Source organism: Branchiostoma lanceolatum, chromosome 19, assembly GCF_035083965.1.
Source record: "Branchiostoma lanceolatum isolate klBraLanc5 chromosome 19, klBraLanc5.hap2, whole genome shotgun sequence".
NCBI classification, from domain to species: domain Eukaryota; kingdom Metazoa; phylum Chordata; class Leptocardii; order Amphioxiformes; family Branchiostomatidae; genus Branchiostoma; species Branchiostoma lanceolatum.
This window is the reverse complement of record NC_089740.1, coordinates 15,344,430-15,358,949: the sequence shown is the minus strand read 5'-3', so window position 1 is coordinate 15,358,949 and position 14,520 is coordinate 15,344,430. Positions and strand designations below refer to the sequence as shown.

Here is a 14,520-nt window from a genome sequence, read left to right as displayed (position 1 = left end):
ACGTTTGGGACCGCATTCTTCTTACCACAACGCCACCTTGCGGTTCTCAGTAGCATTACATCCTGATGAAGCAAGCTGGCAAGTTGTGGAAACGTTAACGTTGGCAGGTAGTTCTTTTCGGTTGTGCCGGAAAGACCTTATTTTTCAATTGATATAATGCTGTTTCAAAACACCACCAAAAAAGGACGTTTTCCTTTAGCTCTTGTTGTCTGTTAGTTCGTTGGTTGATTATCAAGGACAACTCAGTTGAGACCTCAACGGAAGTATCTGTAGGCTGACATAGTTCTTCATCTTCTAGTTTGCCTCCTGCTCTTCTGCATCAACTGTACATCTTTTCATCAAGAACCACTTTTTTTCACCAAGTATCGCTTACTTGGAAATCCTTGTAAACCAGAATAAGATCCGTGTAGATTTCTCAAAGACACTGAAAACCGTAATCAATTTTTTTCCTGAAGTTGAACCTTTGTAGTTCGGTCGAAACAAACACTTCTACGTTGCCGTCGTCATGGTTACGTTACTAACGCCAGAATGTCGGGAAACGGAAATGCTTGACATCCGCAAGCTCCTTTCAGAGGCAGAAGACGGAATTTTCTTCCTACAGAACAATCCTGCGATGTGCTTCCGAAAGTTCCTGCCTATGAAAGCGTACAGAAACGGGTTAATGACTGAGTTGAGCACAGCGAGCGCTGTAGCCACGTACACCACTGCAATGTTGTCATCACCCACGTAAGAATGGATAGAGAAGGCTGTCACGTGGAACGGTAACCAACAGACCAAGAAGAACACCGTTACAGCGAACAGCATGGGGATGGCATGGTGCTTGGACGACGATCGCCTTGCCGCGAAACGGCTGGCCGTACGTCCTGTCTTAAACCGCCGCCGCCGCCGTCTTAACTTAAAGAATATCATGGCGTATACCGGTATCAGTATACAGGCTGGTACGACGTATGATATAACGAATATGATAAGCTGTAGCGCTCTGTACGGATAACCGCTGGCTGGATCCGGATCGTCTGGTTTGAGATAGACGCACTCGTACAGACTTTTGTAGGAGAAGGTCCAGTCTCTGGAGATGATGTTTCTCTGCAAGGTGTCCAACACGGCCGTGCCGAAAGCCCCCAGCCAGATCTTCGCACACGTTTTAGCGGCGCCTTTGAGCGTTGTGTTGAACCTGTGATTATAAAAATGAAGAAAAAAAGGAAATCATCTCTTTAGTAAACTATACCTTAAGTGACAGTTGAATGGTTCTGACTATGTTCAAAGAGGGCATCTTTGAATTTACAGACTCCGATCGGGATCACATCTCTAACCTGACAAACATATGCAGTAATGTTGAATAAGAATTTTAAAAGATTAGAATAACCTGTGAGTAACTTCATCGGGTTAGTAAATAACTGAATAACGACTCGTAACTTCTTCATTCACAACCGCGAATTCACAAGAGCCAACGTTTTGATGACCGCATTTTAGAAGATTTCAAAAGGTAAGACTCACCTGTGCGTGAACGGCTTGGTGACGGCCTGGTAGCGCTCGCACGCGATGGCGATCAGGTGGAAGATGCTGGAGGCCGCCAGGAACACCGCGATGACGCGCCCTACGTCACAGCTCCGGTTGCTCACGTTAAGCGCGCTGTCGAACTCAACTTTGACCTCTTCTAGCAACAACAAACTTTCCTCGTCCAAACGCATCTCCGTGCAGTTGACTGGCATTGGCAGATCCGGCGCGAAGCGTGTTAGAGTCACGGTGGTGAAGTTTGTGGAGTTCATCAGATCCTGACGGCAATGCTCTTCGACCATATCCTCCAGCATGCCCTGCAGATGCCTATAAGCAATATTTGTAAACCATGTGAATTCGTCTACACGTGTTTTAATAAGAGAGAAGAAGCATAGATAAAGACTATTTTTACACAACCAAGTTATTTATTTAAACCGACGTTTCGGTGACCATCTGTGACCTTTATCAAGGCAATTCTGACTGGTTCACTTTGCACTGCAGCCAGTCAGAATTGCCTTGATGAAGGTGACAGTCGGTCGCCGAAACGTCGGTTGAATAAATCACTTAGTTGTGTAAAAAGAGTATTTTAATTCAGTGACTTACCAACCTGATGAAACTATTCGGATGAGAGAAGAAACATGAAAATCATTTTCTTAGTATCGTCTTGATACTTTAATGCTTTTAGCCCTTGTTGGGCATGAACATGCAGTAAACTTAATGTCATTGTCCTTCTATTGCAAATATTGCGAAAACCAAATTATATTCTACATAGATATTTCCAATGCTTCAAAAATATGCCTTAGACAAAAAATTCTGGATCGATTTAGAACCGGATAGAATTTTTTAAAAGTGTGAACGGGGTCTTAGAGACGTTGCGAAGTGACGTGGGCCTCCCTACCTGTAACGGATGGACACCGCCGCTTGGGCTATCACAAACACGCAGAAGCAGCAGTCGGTCATAAAGAAGTTATGAGTTACATGGCAATAGACCGATCCCGAAACCACGCCCCCTGTTCTATTTTTGACGGGGTTGTTCGAAAAAGAACAGGGGGTTCTACATGTTCGATACCTACCTATAACGGATGGACACCGCCGCCTGGGCTATCACAAACACGCAGAAGCAGCAGTCGGTCATAAAGAAGTTATGAGTTACATGGCAATAGACCGATCCCGAAACCACGCCCCCTGTTCTATTTTTGACGGGGTTGTTCGAAAAAGAACGGGGGGTTCTACATGTTCGATACCTACCTGTAACGGATGGACACCGCCGCCTGGGCTATCACAAACACGCAGAAGCAGCAGTCGGCTACGGCCAGGTTGGCTACGTAGAGGTTGTGGATGGTCCTCATGGTGGGGTAGCGCGCCACGATGAACAGGATCAGCAGATTCGCTAACATCCCCACCGCAGAGATGCAGCAGCGAGCGACGTTCGCGATGTAAGTAACGTCCATTTTACCACTCCTAATGTGCAATGTTGGTGTGCCTTATAAGCCCTAGTTGATGGTTGTAACCGTTGTAGATTGAATTTAACTCAGTGTTTCGCTGCGACATTTCATTAAATACATCTTGAATCTATATTCTAAGTACTGTAAATGCAGAATTGTTCGCGGTTTTCGTGATGAACTCTTCAGTCGATCCCAACCTAAAACCATGGCGAACGTTTGCCCACCTATGACTGTAGCGCTACTATTGTTTCAAACGCGAACTGAAAACCACCGCGAACACTCCATTGTCTCCCTACCGCGAAATGAAAACCACGCGAACTTAAATGCATTTACAGTAGTAACGGCAGTACATTAAGTCATAAGAGTTAAAACGTTGTACCAACACAAAAAGTTTGTGTATCCAATTCTCGTCTGTTTTGTACGTTCGTGGAAGTGTCGGGCAAAGTTCAGCTGTCTCTAGGCGGGAAAGAGTGTCGTAGATCGTTGTTGACAGTCGGTTGTGTAAGTCTCACAGGAAATCACGCGCATGCCGCATGTGACCGCTGTTTTCACGGTTCACTGGGAGGTAAGCTGCCGTTCTGTCGGCGTGTGTGAATTTGTCTCGGCGGCTGCCACACTGCCATTATTTACAAATAGGCGCCGGACGGACGCGTTCTGTTTGTTTTTGTGTCGCGATGTCGCTACTCAGAGTCGCCTCCCGCAGTGATATCTGAAAAATAAAGAAGAATTTATAGCTTAGGTAAACCACAAATATATATCTCTGCTCTAAGACGCTGGGTAAACTGAAGAATAAGCAAACTTTAAGGAGATTGAAAGAAACGTAATCTTCATTTAATGTTGGTATAGCATCTATAAGTACGTTTGCGAGGGGAGAGACGAAAGGGGTGGACCTGTTGGTGAATAATATTCACTTCTTTGTCTTATCCCTTCCCCTTAAAGACTCCTTATATTCAGAGTTTTGGTATAAAACCTAGTTCTGCCAGATCTTTCCTTAGTCACTGACGAAAGATAGTGGACGCTGTCTGAAACGTCAGACTCTTTAAAAAAAAAAGATTATCCAGTTGCTGGAGTAACTATTTTTGGCGTATCTTATTACCTGGATGTCTAACCTTCATCAACTTTTCCTTATATTGTGTCTAGCAGATCACAGGAGCATGTGTCACGGCCAATGGACGGTGAAGCGTGACGATAAAAACAGCCTGATTCCGAGAAAAACGGTTGGTTGAACCTAAACAGGAAAGGGGAGCCTACGGGGGGGAGGTGAGTCACCGTGATGACGACAACAGGTTTTACAAGGGTCAAGGACCCCGTGAACAATTAGTCAAGTTTAATGATGTTGAAATAAACGTAATCTACATTTCACGTTTTAATTTACAGATGCGTCCAAAGGTAACTTGGCAAGGGGAGAGACGAAAGGGGTGGTCCTGTTAATGAATAATATCCACTTTCTGGTCTCATCGCTTCCACTGAGAGATGGTAAAACCACAGCTGTATGTGCCACGGTCATACAAGTGACAATAAGAACAGCCTGATTCCTAGAAACACGGCTGGTTGAACCTACACAGGAAACGTGAGCCGACGTACAGTGGGAGGGGTGATGACGATAAACAGGTTTTACAAGGGTCAAGGACCCCGTCAACAGGAGGGCTACATATTTTATTTACCGATGGCGTGGTAAACAACACACCGTCAAAACTTTTGATCTTGTTTAAGCAATTTCTACCTTAATTAGGTACTACTACTACTACTACTACTACTACTACTACTACTGCTACTACTACTACTGCTACTGCTACGCTACTACTATTACTACTACTACAGAATTGCGAGACAATTGTTCAACAAGGTATCACTGCTTAGTGGGTCCTGTACAAGCTCGACCTTGTCGTGTGTTTAACGCTACAAGTTTAGGGTCCTGATACATTAGTCGTACGACATGTTTGCGACAGCAGAGGTCTTTGGACAGTCGTGAACGTGTCGTACAACACCCAGCTGTCTTGTGACTGGAAATAGTTGTCATAGAACTTTGTCGACGGTTGGTTTTGTCATAGTGTCGCTGGAAATAGTCGGACAAAAAATCGCCCCAAAATGTGACCCCACTTTAATCATGACGCACCATTCTATTTCTATCTTTTTCATAGATCAAACCTGTCCAAACGTTACAACATAATTTCGCACTAGACCGTAGTAAAAGGTAAATCTTACCGTCGGTTCAAACTCGCATCCACCGATTGTTGGCCTCCAAAGTCAACCCGTCGCTCCAGTAATTTTTCACCATTCCAGTGAACACTCGTCAGTGCGCGGACCAGATTTAGAAACGCGTTGTTTAAGAATGTAAAACTCGTTGGTAGAATTTACAGGGCTCATAAACCGAGCCACAGCAAACGTCGTAAACTCGAGTCCATTGTTACCTGCCCGTAGGTGTTCTACTTATACCTGGGGCTCCTGTTTGTACTTAAGAACCTGAAGAACATTCGTACGTGTCTGGGGTTAGTAGGAGTTGTGCGAGCGCCTCAGGCAGTTGGACTGAACTATTTATGATCAGGGGTGGTTTTGGCGGTATCAGGACTATTCGGCACAAAGACAAAGACCACAGAGTTTCAAGCGGAACACTGCCACTGTGCCACCTTGTTTTGATTCAAGCACAATTTTCAAATATTGGTCATTTGTCTAAAATTGAAAAGAAACTTATTTTTGGCCAAGTTTACACTTGGCAAGGACTGGCATGACCTCTGACCCCTCAATGACAAGGAACGGATTTAATTATGATTTGACTTGTATTATGATTTGTATTATGATTTGTACTATGATTGTTATCATTTATTTACTATTGTTATCATTACCTTCATTGTTTTCATTATGATCTTTATTATTATTATTTCTATATGTTGATATTTCTGTTTGTATTATCAGTTATTTTATGTACGCAGGGCCCCTCTGAAAAGCAGTGGTAACCACTGAGCAGGGCCACCCTGGATAAATATGACAGAATAAAAAAAAAAAAAAAAAAAAAAAAAAGTTTCACAGTCTCTTACCTACAGCACCAGTTTGTTCAGGTAAGAGAAAGTCAGTACATCACCTAATACTTGGTTACAGCAACGACATTATAAACAAAATTGAACTAATCTTTATTATCAACAAGTATGTCACGATGCGATATTCACGCAACAATATCAATAATTTGTATAGCTTTAGATATATCAAATCGAAATTCTAGAATACTGCTCGAACGATTGCATCAGCTTTATGCTGCCTCCATCGACTATTTAGCAAATATCCTACAGTTAAGGGATTATTGCACTACATGATATTCATGTACATTTTGTTCTAAGTCGGAAATCCATTCAGATAAATGAAATGTAGTCCGTCTGGTGAGTAACGGTTGGTATGACGCTTCTTATTCCAGCCATGTCATTACGCATTGTTTTGCTCACGTATTTCCTTATCCATTTGGCCTTTGTCCTTTTTCAAGTGTGGTCTGTGTCAGCCGGCCTTGCATTGTCTGTGACGTGCAATTTCTCTTCTACATGTATAGACATGTCCCGCCTGTAGCCTGAGCCTGGGCCTGTCTCGCATGTAGCTTGGGCCTGTCCTGTCCCGCATATAGCCTGAGCCTGTTCTGTCCCGCCTGTATCCTGGGCCTGTCCTGTCCCACATGTAGCCTGGGCCTGTTCTGTCCCGCCTGTACCCTGGGTCTGTTCTGTCCCGCCTGTAGCCTGGGTCTGTTCTGTCCCGTCTGTAGCCTGGGCCTGTCCTTTCCCGTCTGTATCCTGTGCCTGTTCTGTCCCGCCTGTAGCCTGAGCCTGTTCTGTCCCGCCTGTAGCCTGGGTCTGGCCTGTCTCACCTGTGACCTGGGTCTGTTCTGTAGCCTGGGTCTGTTCTGTAGCCTGGGCCTGTTCTGTAGCCTGGGCCTGTTCTGTTCTGTCTGTAGCCTGGCCCCGGCCCGTATCGTCGATGGCCTGTATCGTTATCGTCGTATCCAGCGAAGCCTCACTCTTTGGTCTCCATACTTTGCTCTTCCACCATTGTTTACAGCAGAACATCTTTTTGAGTTTGTCGCGAAAGTTTCTCCCGAGAAGAGCGTAGAGAAACGGGTTGGCCACGGAGTTGAACACGGCGAAGGAGAGCGCCACGCCGATCGTGTCGTACTTCTCTTCGGAAACAAACATGTGGATCAGAAGAGAAATGACGTGGAAGGGAAGCCAGTTGACGAGAAACAAAACAGTCACGACGAACACCATGAGAAACGCCTGGTCGCCCGACCTGGTCTCCCTCACCACCAAACGGCGAGACTGCCGCACTTTGACCAATATCTGAACGTACAGAGGAATTATTATACAGATGGGCAAAACGTAGCCGAACAAAAAGTCCAAGAGTATGATAACAAAGAACGGGTGACTGGCATCAGACGACTCTAGCTTTAAAATGACACAGGAGGCGCCAGAATGCAGACTAGCGCTTGTGAAGGTCCAGTCGTTGGTGACAACGTTCCTGGCGATCGTGTCTATAACTGCAGCCAGAGCGGACACCATCCACACTGCAGTACTTGTCAATACCGCGTGTTTCACCGTCCCGTGTTGTCTACTGCTCAGCGGGTTTGTAATCGCTCTGTGCCGCTCCACGGCGATGACTGTCAGCAGGATGATGCTTGTGGAGGCCAGGAAGACTACGATGACGCGGCTGACGTCACAGCTTCGCTCGTAGGTCCAGCTCAGACTTGTGTAGCCCAACTCGGCCTGCTGTAGAGTTGAAAACATCGCAGCGCTTGGATTCGGCCAAGTGCAGTTTTCTGTCATTACGTATGGATCTGTAGAACTGGTAAGGTTTCTGATAGTGGATGTGGAGTTCAGTTCGTCCTCGACACAGTACGCCTCAAACATGTCATAGTGCCCTGTGCAGTTTTCTACAATCATGTATGGACCTGTATGATTTGTGACGTTTCTAGTTATGCTTGTAATGTTCAGTTTGCTCCAAATGTTGTTACAGAAGTCTTCCAGCTGCTGGAAGTACAAACTTTCTGAATGTGTAGATCGGATGGCGACGATGGACTGAATGAGCGCGAGGAGACAGAAGGAGAAGTCGGCTGCGGCCAGGTTGGCTACGTACACGTTACAGGCGGTCCTCATAGCGGGGTAGCGCGCAACGATGGACACGATCAGGAGATTCGCCACCATGCCGGAGGAACACAGCAGACAGCGGATTACGTCGACTGCGTCAGCCATTGCGGTGCTTAAAGGTTGCTTAAATGGGTGCCAATACGTGCGGTTAACGTGAAGGGGGAACAGAGAAGGCAGCAAAGAACGTCGGCGACGTCAGAGTTCCCTCGAATTTTTGGTAGTGGTAAACAGATGCTGATGGAGATCAGTCGGTGAGTTAAGTTCAGTTAGACCACTGCAATGGAATGACAAAAAATCCATTAGTCTTGTTGTATGTCGACAGTCAGATCTAGATGCCTTGGGGAATGTTCTTTTGAGATAAGACCCTATGTGTAAAAACAAGCGACCGTCGACTAGGATCTACATTTTACCACCTGTTACGTCACAAAACGGTTGTGCTTAGTACGACACACCCACAACTGCCTTACGAGTGTCCTCAACCTGCTGTCGCACTTTGTAAATGACAGGGGATTAAGATTAAGACTTCAAGAATTAGCATTCGTGGACTCAGTCAGGAAGCGTGAACCATGTGGTCCCTGAATCCCCAAGCATATCTTATGGTGCCAAAGACGGAATGTAACTGGCAAAAGGAGTATTGATAGCCTCGATGGCTATGAATACTCCTTTTGCCAGTTGGATGCGGTCTTTGCCTCTCATAGATAAAAACCCCTTTTGCCAGTTGGATACGGTCTTTGCCTCCCATAGATAAAAACCCATTTTGCCAGTTGGATGCGGTCTTTGCCTCCCATAGATGAAAAACCCCTTTGCCAGTTGGACACGGTCTTTGCCACCCATAGATAAAAACCCCTTTTGCCAGTTGGATACGGTCTTTGCCACCCATAGATAAAAACTCCTTTTGCCAGTTGGATGCGGTCTTTGCCACCCATGGATAAAAGCCCCTTTTGCCAGTTGGATACGGTCTTTGCCACCCATAGATGAAAACCAAATTTGCCAGTTTGATACGGTCTTTGCCTCCCATAGATAAAAACCCCTTTTGCCAGTTGGATACTGGCTTTGCCACCCATAGATGAAAACCCATTTTGCCAGTTGGATAAGGTCGTTGTGACCATTGGAATTAGATCTGCCTGGAGATAAGTGGTCCCTGTCCCTTCTAGAGACGTCCCCGAGTCGAGCAGGTTTCCTGTGTTACTCAGGTCTTGCCTGAGGCGATGGAAGTGATGTCAGGGACAGGACATGCGAACTGTGTGACGGGGAAGGGAGGGGAGGTGGGCGAATGAGTTTAAGTCGACTTGATTTGCAAAGAAAACCTGGAAATTGTTCTGTTTGGGCCTGGTCACCTTCGACGGTTTTACTACAGCAAGTTGTGGACATTCTTAGCATGTGTCATACAACACTCAACCGTCTTGTGACGGAAATTGTGCCGTAGATCCTCGCCGACGGTTGGTTCTGTCACAGCCCTGAAAATCCTACGCCAACAAAAATCGTACGGCGACTGTGGCCGCGCTTTTACCCTCAAAGGAGGGAACGAAGGAGCTGAAACTTCCGACGGTTTCCTGCCGTACCTGCGATAGTGATCCCACATCCCTCGTTCTCATTTAAATGTACACATTTTGTAATCTCCGTTACCGATTGAAATAAGACGTTCCTGGCATTAGGATATGCCACATATAAGATGTCAAACTGCAGTTTTTATGACGACTTAAAACATTTCTGGCTTTTAAACACGGCAGTTGCGTACCTTATATGTGGCATATCCTAATGTCAGGTACGTCTTACTTCTAACGGAAACGGAGATTACAAAATGTGTACATTTAAATGAGAACGAGCGCACAGTGACCCAAAACATTAACGCACAACAACAGACTCGGCTGCACGCGCTATCTACCAACGTCATTGGCCGCCGTGTTACGTCAATGTTCTATATTTACGTGCATTGGTTCTATATTCAGCCACTAGGAAGTCTAACAAAGTGCCATGTTCAGTACTTACACACTTGCTCCTGCCCTCCCATGTTGTTGTCAGTCGTGTGCGGTTAACTGTGTGAGTTGTGGTCTTCTACTCGTCGCCATAGCAGTGAGTCAGAAGGGTGAGACCGGTCGGGCCGGTGTCGGGCGGCCTTGGAGTTAATCCTGGAGACACTGGCGCTATCTATCTGTCTTATGTTTGTTTGTTTGTTTGTGCCTTTATTTACTCTCGAAATATGCTCTAATCGGCCTTCAGGGTCTTATATCTTCCTCATTACAGAGTTGGCACGAAAACACAGTCTGAGAGAAGTGTTATATATATATATTTGCAAAAATCTTCTAAGGAGAATAACTGAAGAAAGGAACGACAGATTTCATGTTATTTGATATGCAGGTAGGTTGGACAGAGATGTACACAATGAAGTGCAAATCATGCAAATTGGGACTGAATTTGCATACGTAATGAGAAAAATCTATACCTCCATTCTAGGCATGTTGTGGGAGCTCACACCTGTCACACCTGTTAGTCTCAAATCTGGGCAAGAATTCCCCAGGTCCCAACAGCTGGTGGCCAAAGATGGACGTTGGAAATCCCGGACAAAACTACCCCTCTCGATCGAAGTCTCTGCTTGGAGAATAGGAGATTTTGGCTCTTCAGACTCTTGTTATGTTTACCTTCACAGAATGTTAACATATTTTTTTGCTTCGTTTTCTCTTCTTCCGTTCCAAACAAATAGGGTCAATAACCTGAACCAGACGGCTGTCACCATGGTGTTCGATTCCATATTGTAGCAAAAATAATTGCAGAGCTTGAGAGAGGGGCTGGTCACCATTTATATCAATGTGTTTGAGTAAGAATAAACAGATCAGTAGTTTGTAAGGCTAGACCATGTGAAGGTTAACATTATATATGCAGATGCAAATGTTGCCTTTTAGTTTGACTTTGCATCAGTTTTAGCTGTGTCTCTTTTTTTGTCTAATCGCGTGTCCTTGGTGATCGGTCATAAGTCGTGATCATAATTCTTAACGATCCTCTCTCGTTTTCTACTCAGTCTGCTCCCCCTGTACTACTCACCTGTAATATTTACCTGGGGGCGGGCTGTTCAAAGTTCAGTGACATGACGGTGTTCCGTATCCGGCTCGGCAGTCACGTGGGCACCGCGCAGCCAATCACCGCTCCCTAGCACGAAACGCCCATAAACAGTTACGAACGTCGAACAAAGGGAATGTTTTGTATTCTTTTCATTTCGAGGTATAAAAGCTGTCTCGGGTGCTCAGGTAGTGCTGCGTACCGGTACTGTACCGTAAAAATTGATTAGGTACAGCTCCAAAATACCGGATCATGAAGTACCGGTACTGTACCGATATAAATTCATACCAAGTATGTGCGCATTTTGTCACTAATCTCCTGACCTCATGCAACACCAAACGCGACCAAAGTGACACCTTGGAACAGCGTAACCAACATGCAACAGATCATTCAGGCAGGCAGGGAGTTATGAAGGGAGTTTGGCGGTAGGAAACCTAGTAATGTTCTTTCAATAAAGATACTGACAAGTTGAAAACAGTTTATTATCTTCGCCGAGTACTTGTACTCGGAGAAGATTATGTTTTCGGTTGAGAAATCTGTTAGGTGGGTCTGTATGTATGTCAAGAGCATAACTCAAGAAAACTTCGATGAATCTTTATGATTTTTGGTAGGTGTGTAGTGGTTGTGCAAAGGAAGGTCAAGTTCGAAAATGGTTAACCTTGGGTTTTTTAGCAGTACTGCAGCGCACTTTGCATCTTTTTGTGTTTGTATGCAGGCAAAAAAAGTGACGGAAACGTTGATGGATCTTCATGGTTTTTTGTAGGTGTGTAGATATTGTGGAAACGGAGGTCAAGTTCGAAAATGATTTATCTGGCGCTTTCCTACAGTACTGCAGTATGCTTTGTGTGTACGTGATTTTGTATGTCGCCAACATAACTCGATGAGCTGTTGACGGTTGTGCATGATATTGAATAGATAGGTAGGGGTGTCAAAGAAGAAGGTCAAGTTTGATAATGGGCCTCCTAGCGGATACTTAAGGTACTGCAGCGGAGCTTCAAAGTTTGAGGCCAAATTTTCTGGAGGTGTCAGGCTCATCATTTTTAGGTGGTAGATAGTTTCTGGGTCAGCAAGTGAGTGGTGTAAATAAAGGCCCCCTAGCTGCTTGTTTGGAACTGCAGTTGGCGTTTTTTATGTTACCTTTAGAGGCAAATATCTCGGGGAGGGTTTGATGAATTTGCATTGTTTTTGACAGGTTACTGTAATCATCATCTTTACCACATATAATTCAAACGCTCTTCTAACAACAGCAATTATAATTACATAGGCATTGATTGTAACATAAATTTCAAATCCAACTTGCAAACCACTATACCCTGTACATAACACACACATGTCAATTGAACTCTAGTTTATGTTTCTGTCATTTTTGAAGAGGTTCAGATAAACGCATGTTAATTTTTCAAATTGTTCAGGTACAGGTCCGGACCTGTACCTAAACCTCTGTACCGGATGTTACGTTTAGGTACGCAACACTCGTCTCAGGCCTTCACTAAGGTCATTCCGTGCTAGCTTTGGTTTCCTTAGCAAGCACGAAGCCACTTTCAATCAGGGAGACGGGGGTTTCAAGATTTTATTTTGGTTCACGCGAGTTGTTTGAGGGGACAACGTTTTTAGTCGGCGGCCCATCATCGGGGCATGTTTAGGGATCGAACCCAGGACCTCTTGGCTTCTGAGTCAACTACGCTGAATCATTTATTTCACGACAAGGGATTCACTGCAAGCATAGCTTTCCGAGTTCATTTGAAAAGGCCAAACATCAAAGGACGTTTTCAATCCAATTTGCCAAGGCATCAGTACCCGATTGATGAACTTTGGGTCTTAGTTTAGACTGATTGCAAGGAGCTCTTATGGTCAGGATCAGGAAGGAATGACAAAAAAACAGGGACTATTTCTTGAACACCAGACGTAACGTATCGAGGTTTGCGGTTTTGTTGAGGGATCACATAAGGTCTGGCTGCTAAAGACTTACTGCGTATCTAGGTATGTACACTGCAGTACTGGCCAAACAAAGTAGGTGTCGCTGTGAGACCGTACACAATCCTACTTGTTTTGGGGGAAACTATACGAAACCATAGATTTGACCAGTTCGTTTCCTTCTGTAAAACAAATTCTGAAACTCTTTTTTGACAAAGAGGATAATTTATAATTTCTTTTGGGCCTTAAGAAGAATGTGTGGTTATTTTTGACGCAAGAAATGCTACTCGGGTTTTCTTTTACCAATGAACCAATTTTCTCTCTCCCTCTAAGACTAAAGATCAGATCAAATTGCTAAAACTATTTGCGACTAATTTATGGTTTCAGTGCCTTGCAGAATAAAATCAGATACAGGTGATGCCTAACTCTTACTAGTCTTAAATTTACGTTTCTTTTTAAACAAAATCTAAAGTAGTCATATATATATACTTTGCAACGGCCAATGTGATGTTGGGTTCTTTTCCAACATCAAAATTACTCAATCGACAAGAAATATTGCAGCGTTTGGTACATGCCAAAGTTTAAAAGCCAAACCAAAGAATTTTCTACCCTGCACTCTTTTACAAAATCCGATAGGTGACGCTCAAATTCCATATGATCCCATACGTGTTGCTATTTCACAGCAGTTCATTGAACTTGAAGTAAGGCCTCATGGACTTTACTATATGCTCTTGGTAACAAGTTGCCAGAAAGGTTGAGCAAATGACTGAACACACAGAATATGATTTAGCAAACAATAAGTTCTATATTTTTGTTATTTCAAATCTTTTTCCTGGACTTTGGAAGACTGCGCTCTGAACATATTTTGCGGCTAGTTGTACTCATGATACACATGGCAAGAAATACTATCGGAAAAGGAATTTCACAATTGAATAATATCAGTTTTCCAATATTTGTGGCAACATCTACATCATAGATATGCTTCTCTTGAAGCTTCTTTGAACGATTTACAGAATGGTGGGAAAGTTTCCCTTTCTTAGAAAATTTGATGCGCGAGGGGATGTCATCCATATATTCATGTCAGTTGGGCCCAGAATAATTTGGCATCCTTTTTTGTGAACAATGGAGAACTTTATTTGTTTTTTTTTCAGGATTAAGCTTAATTTTCACAAATGTTGTAGAAAGGGATTTACGTGCAGACGCTTCTTGTTTTGTAAACAAAGGAGGGATTAAAAGGGCCTCTATGAAGAATTTTATTTTTCGGAATTAATGTTGTACAAAAAGGCTTAGAGTGCAGGCGTTTCTTTTCCTTACGCTTTCCTTTAAAAGATTCGGCAAGCCATTCTAGTTATCAACAAGGTAAGGCTATTCCAAATGATAGTTTTTTTTACACTGTGACAGACTTATTTATAAACTTATAATCGGGGTGGGTACTTATTTACCCGTGTTTCTACCACAGCTCATCTTAAATGGCCAAACATCATCGGATGTAATCT

At 44.0% G+C, this 14,520-nt stretch overlaps 2 protein-coding genes across 4 annotated transcripts; both read right to left on the bottom strand.

Annotated features, from left to right (window-relative positions):
* Window positions 1-343: 343 nt before the first annotated feature.
* On the bottom strand, window positions 344-5,463 carry LOC136424998 (allatostatin-A receptor-like). 3 transcript variants are annotated; one of them, XM_066413682.1, is made up of 4 exons: window positions 5,145-5,463; window positions 2,743-3,648; window positions 1,495-1,821; window positions 344-1,171 (listed from the first exon to the last, which is right to left on the bottom strand). In XM_066413682.1, the coding sequence occupies exons 2-4, from the start codon at window positions 2,943-2,945 to the stop codon at window positions 490-492; spliced, it is 1,212 nt and encodes a 403-aa protein (XP_066269779.1). In that variant the 5' UTR covers window positions 2,946-3,648; window positions 5,145-5,463; the 3' UTR covers window positions 344-489. The 3 variants fall into 3 exon arrangements, with proteins under 3 accessions (XP_066269779.1, XP_066269781.1, XP_066269780.1); XM_066413684.1 differs by lacking the exons at window positions 2,743-3,648; window positions 5,145-5,463 and adding an exon at window positions 2,568-2,735; XM_066413683.1 differs by lacking the exons at window positions 2,743-3,648; window positions 5,145-5,463 and adding an exon at window positions 2,393-2,561.
* On the bottom strand, window positions 5,227-8,345 carry LOC136424997 (uncharacterized). The gene has a single exon (XM_066413681.1). The coding sequence runs from the start codon at window positions 8,159-8,161 to the stop codon at window positions 6,407-6,409; it is 1,755 nt and encodes a 584-aa protein (XP_066269778.1). The 5' UTR covers window positions 8,162-8,345; the 3' UTR covers window positions 5,227-6,406.
* Between the last annotated feature and the right edge of the window lie 6,175 nt (window positions 8,346-14,520).

Bases quoted from the DNA above. Each gene is read 5' to 3' on its own strand.
- LOC136424997 (XM_066413681.1), bottom strand. From the start codon at position 8,161: ATGGCTGACGCAGTCGACGTAATCCGCTGTCTGCTGTGTTCCTCCGGC.
- LOC136424998 (XM_066413682.1), bottom strand. From the start codon at position 2,945: ATGGACGTTACTTACATCGCGAACGTCGCTCGCTGCTGCATCTCTGCG. The intron at 1,822-2,742 runs GTAGGTATCGAA...TATTGCTTATAG, and splicing joins GCGGTGTCCATCCGTTACAG to GCATCTGCAGGGCATGCTGG. The intron at 1,172-1,494 runs GTGAGTCTTACC...TTATAATCACAG, and splicing joins ACCAAGCCGTTCACGCACAG to GTTCAACACAACGCTCAAAG.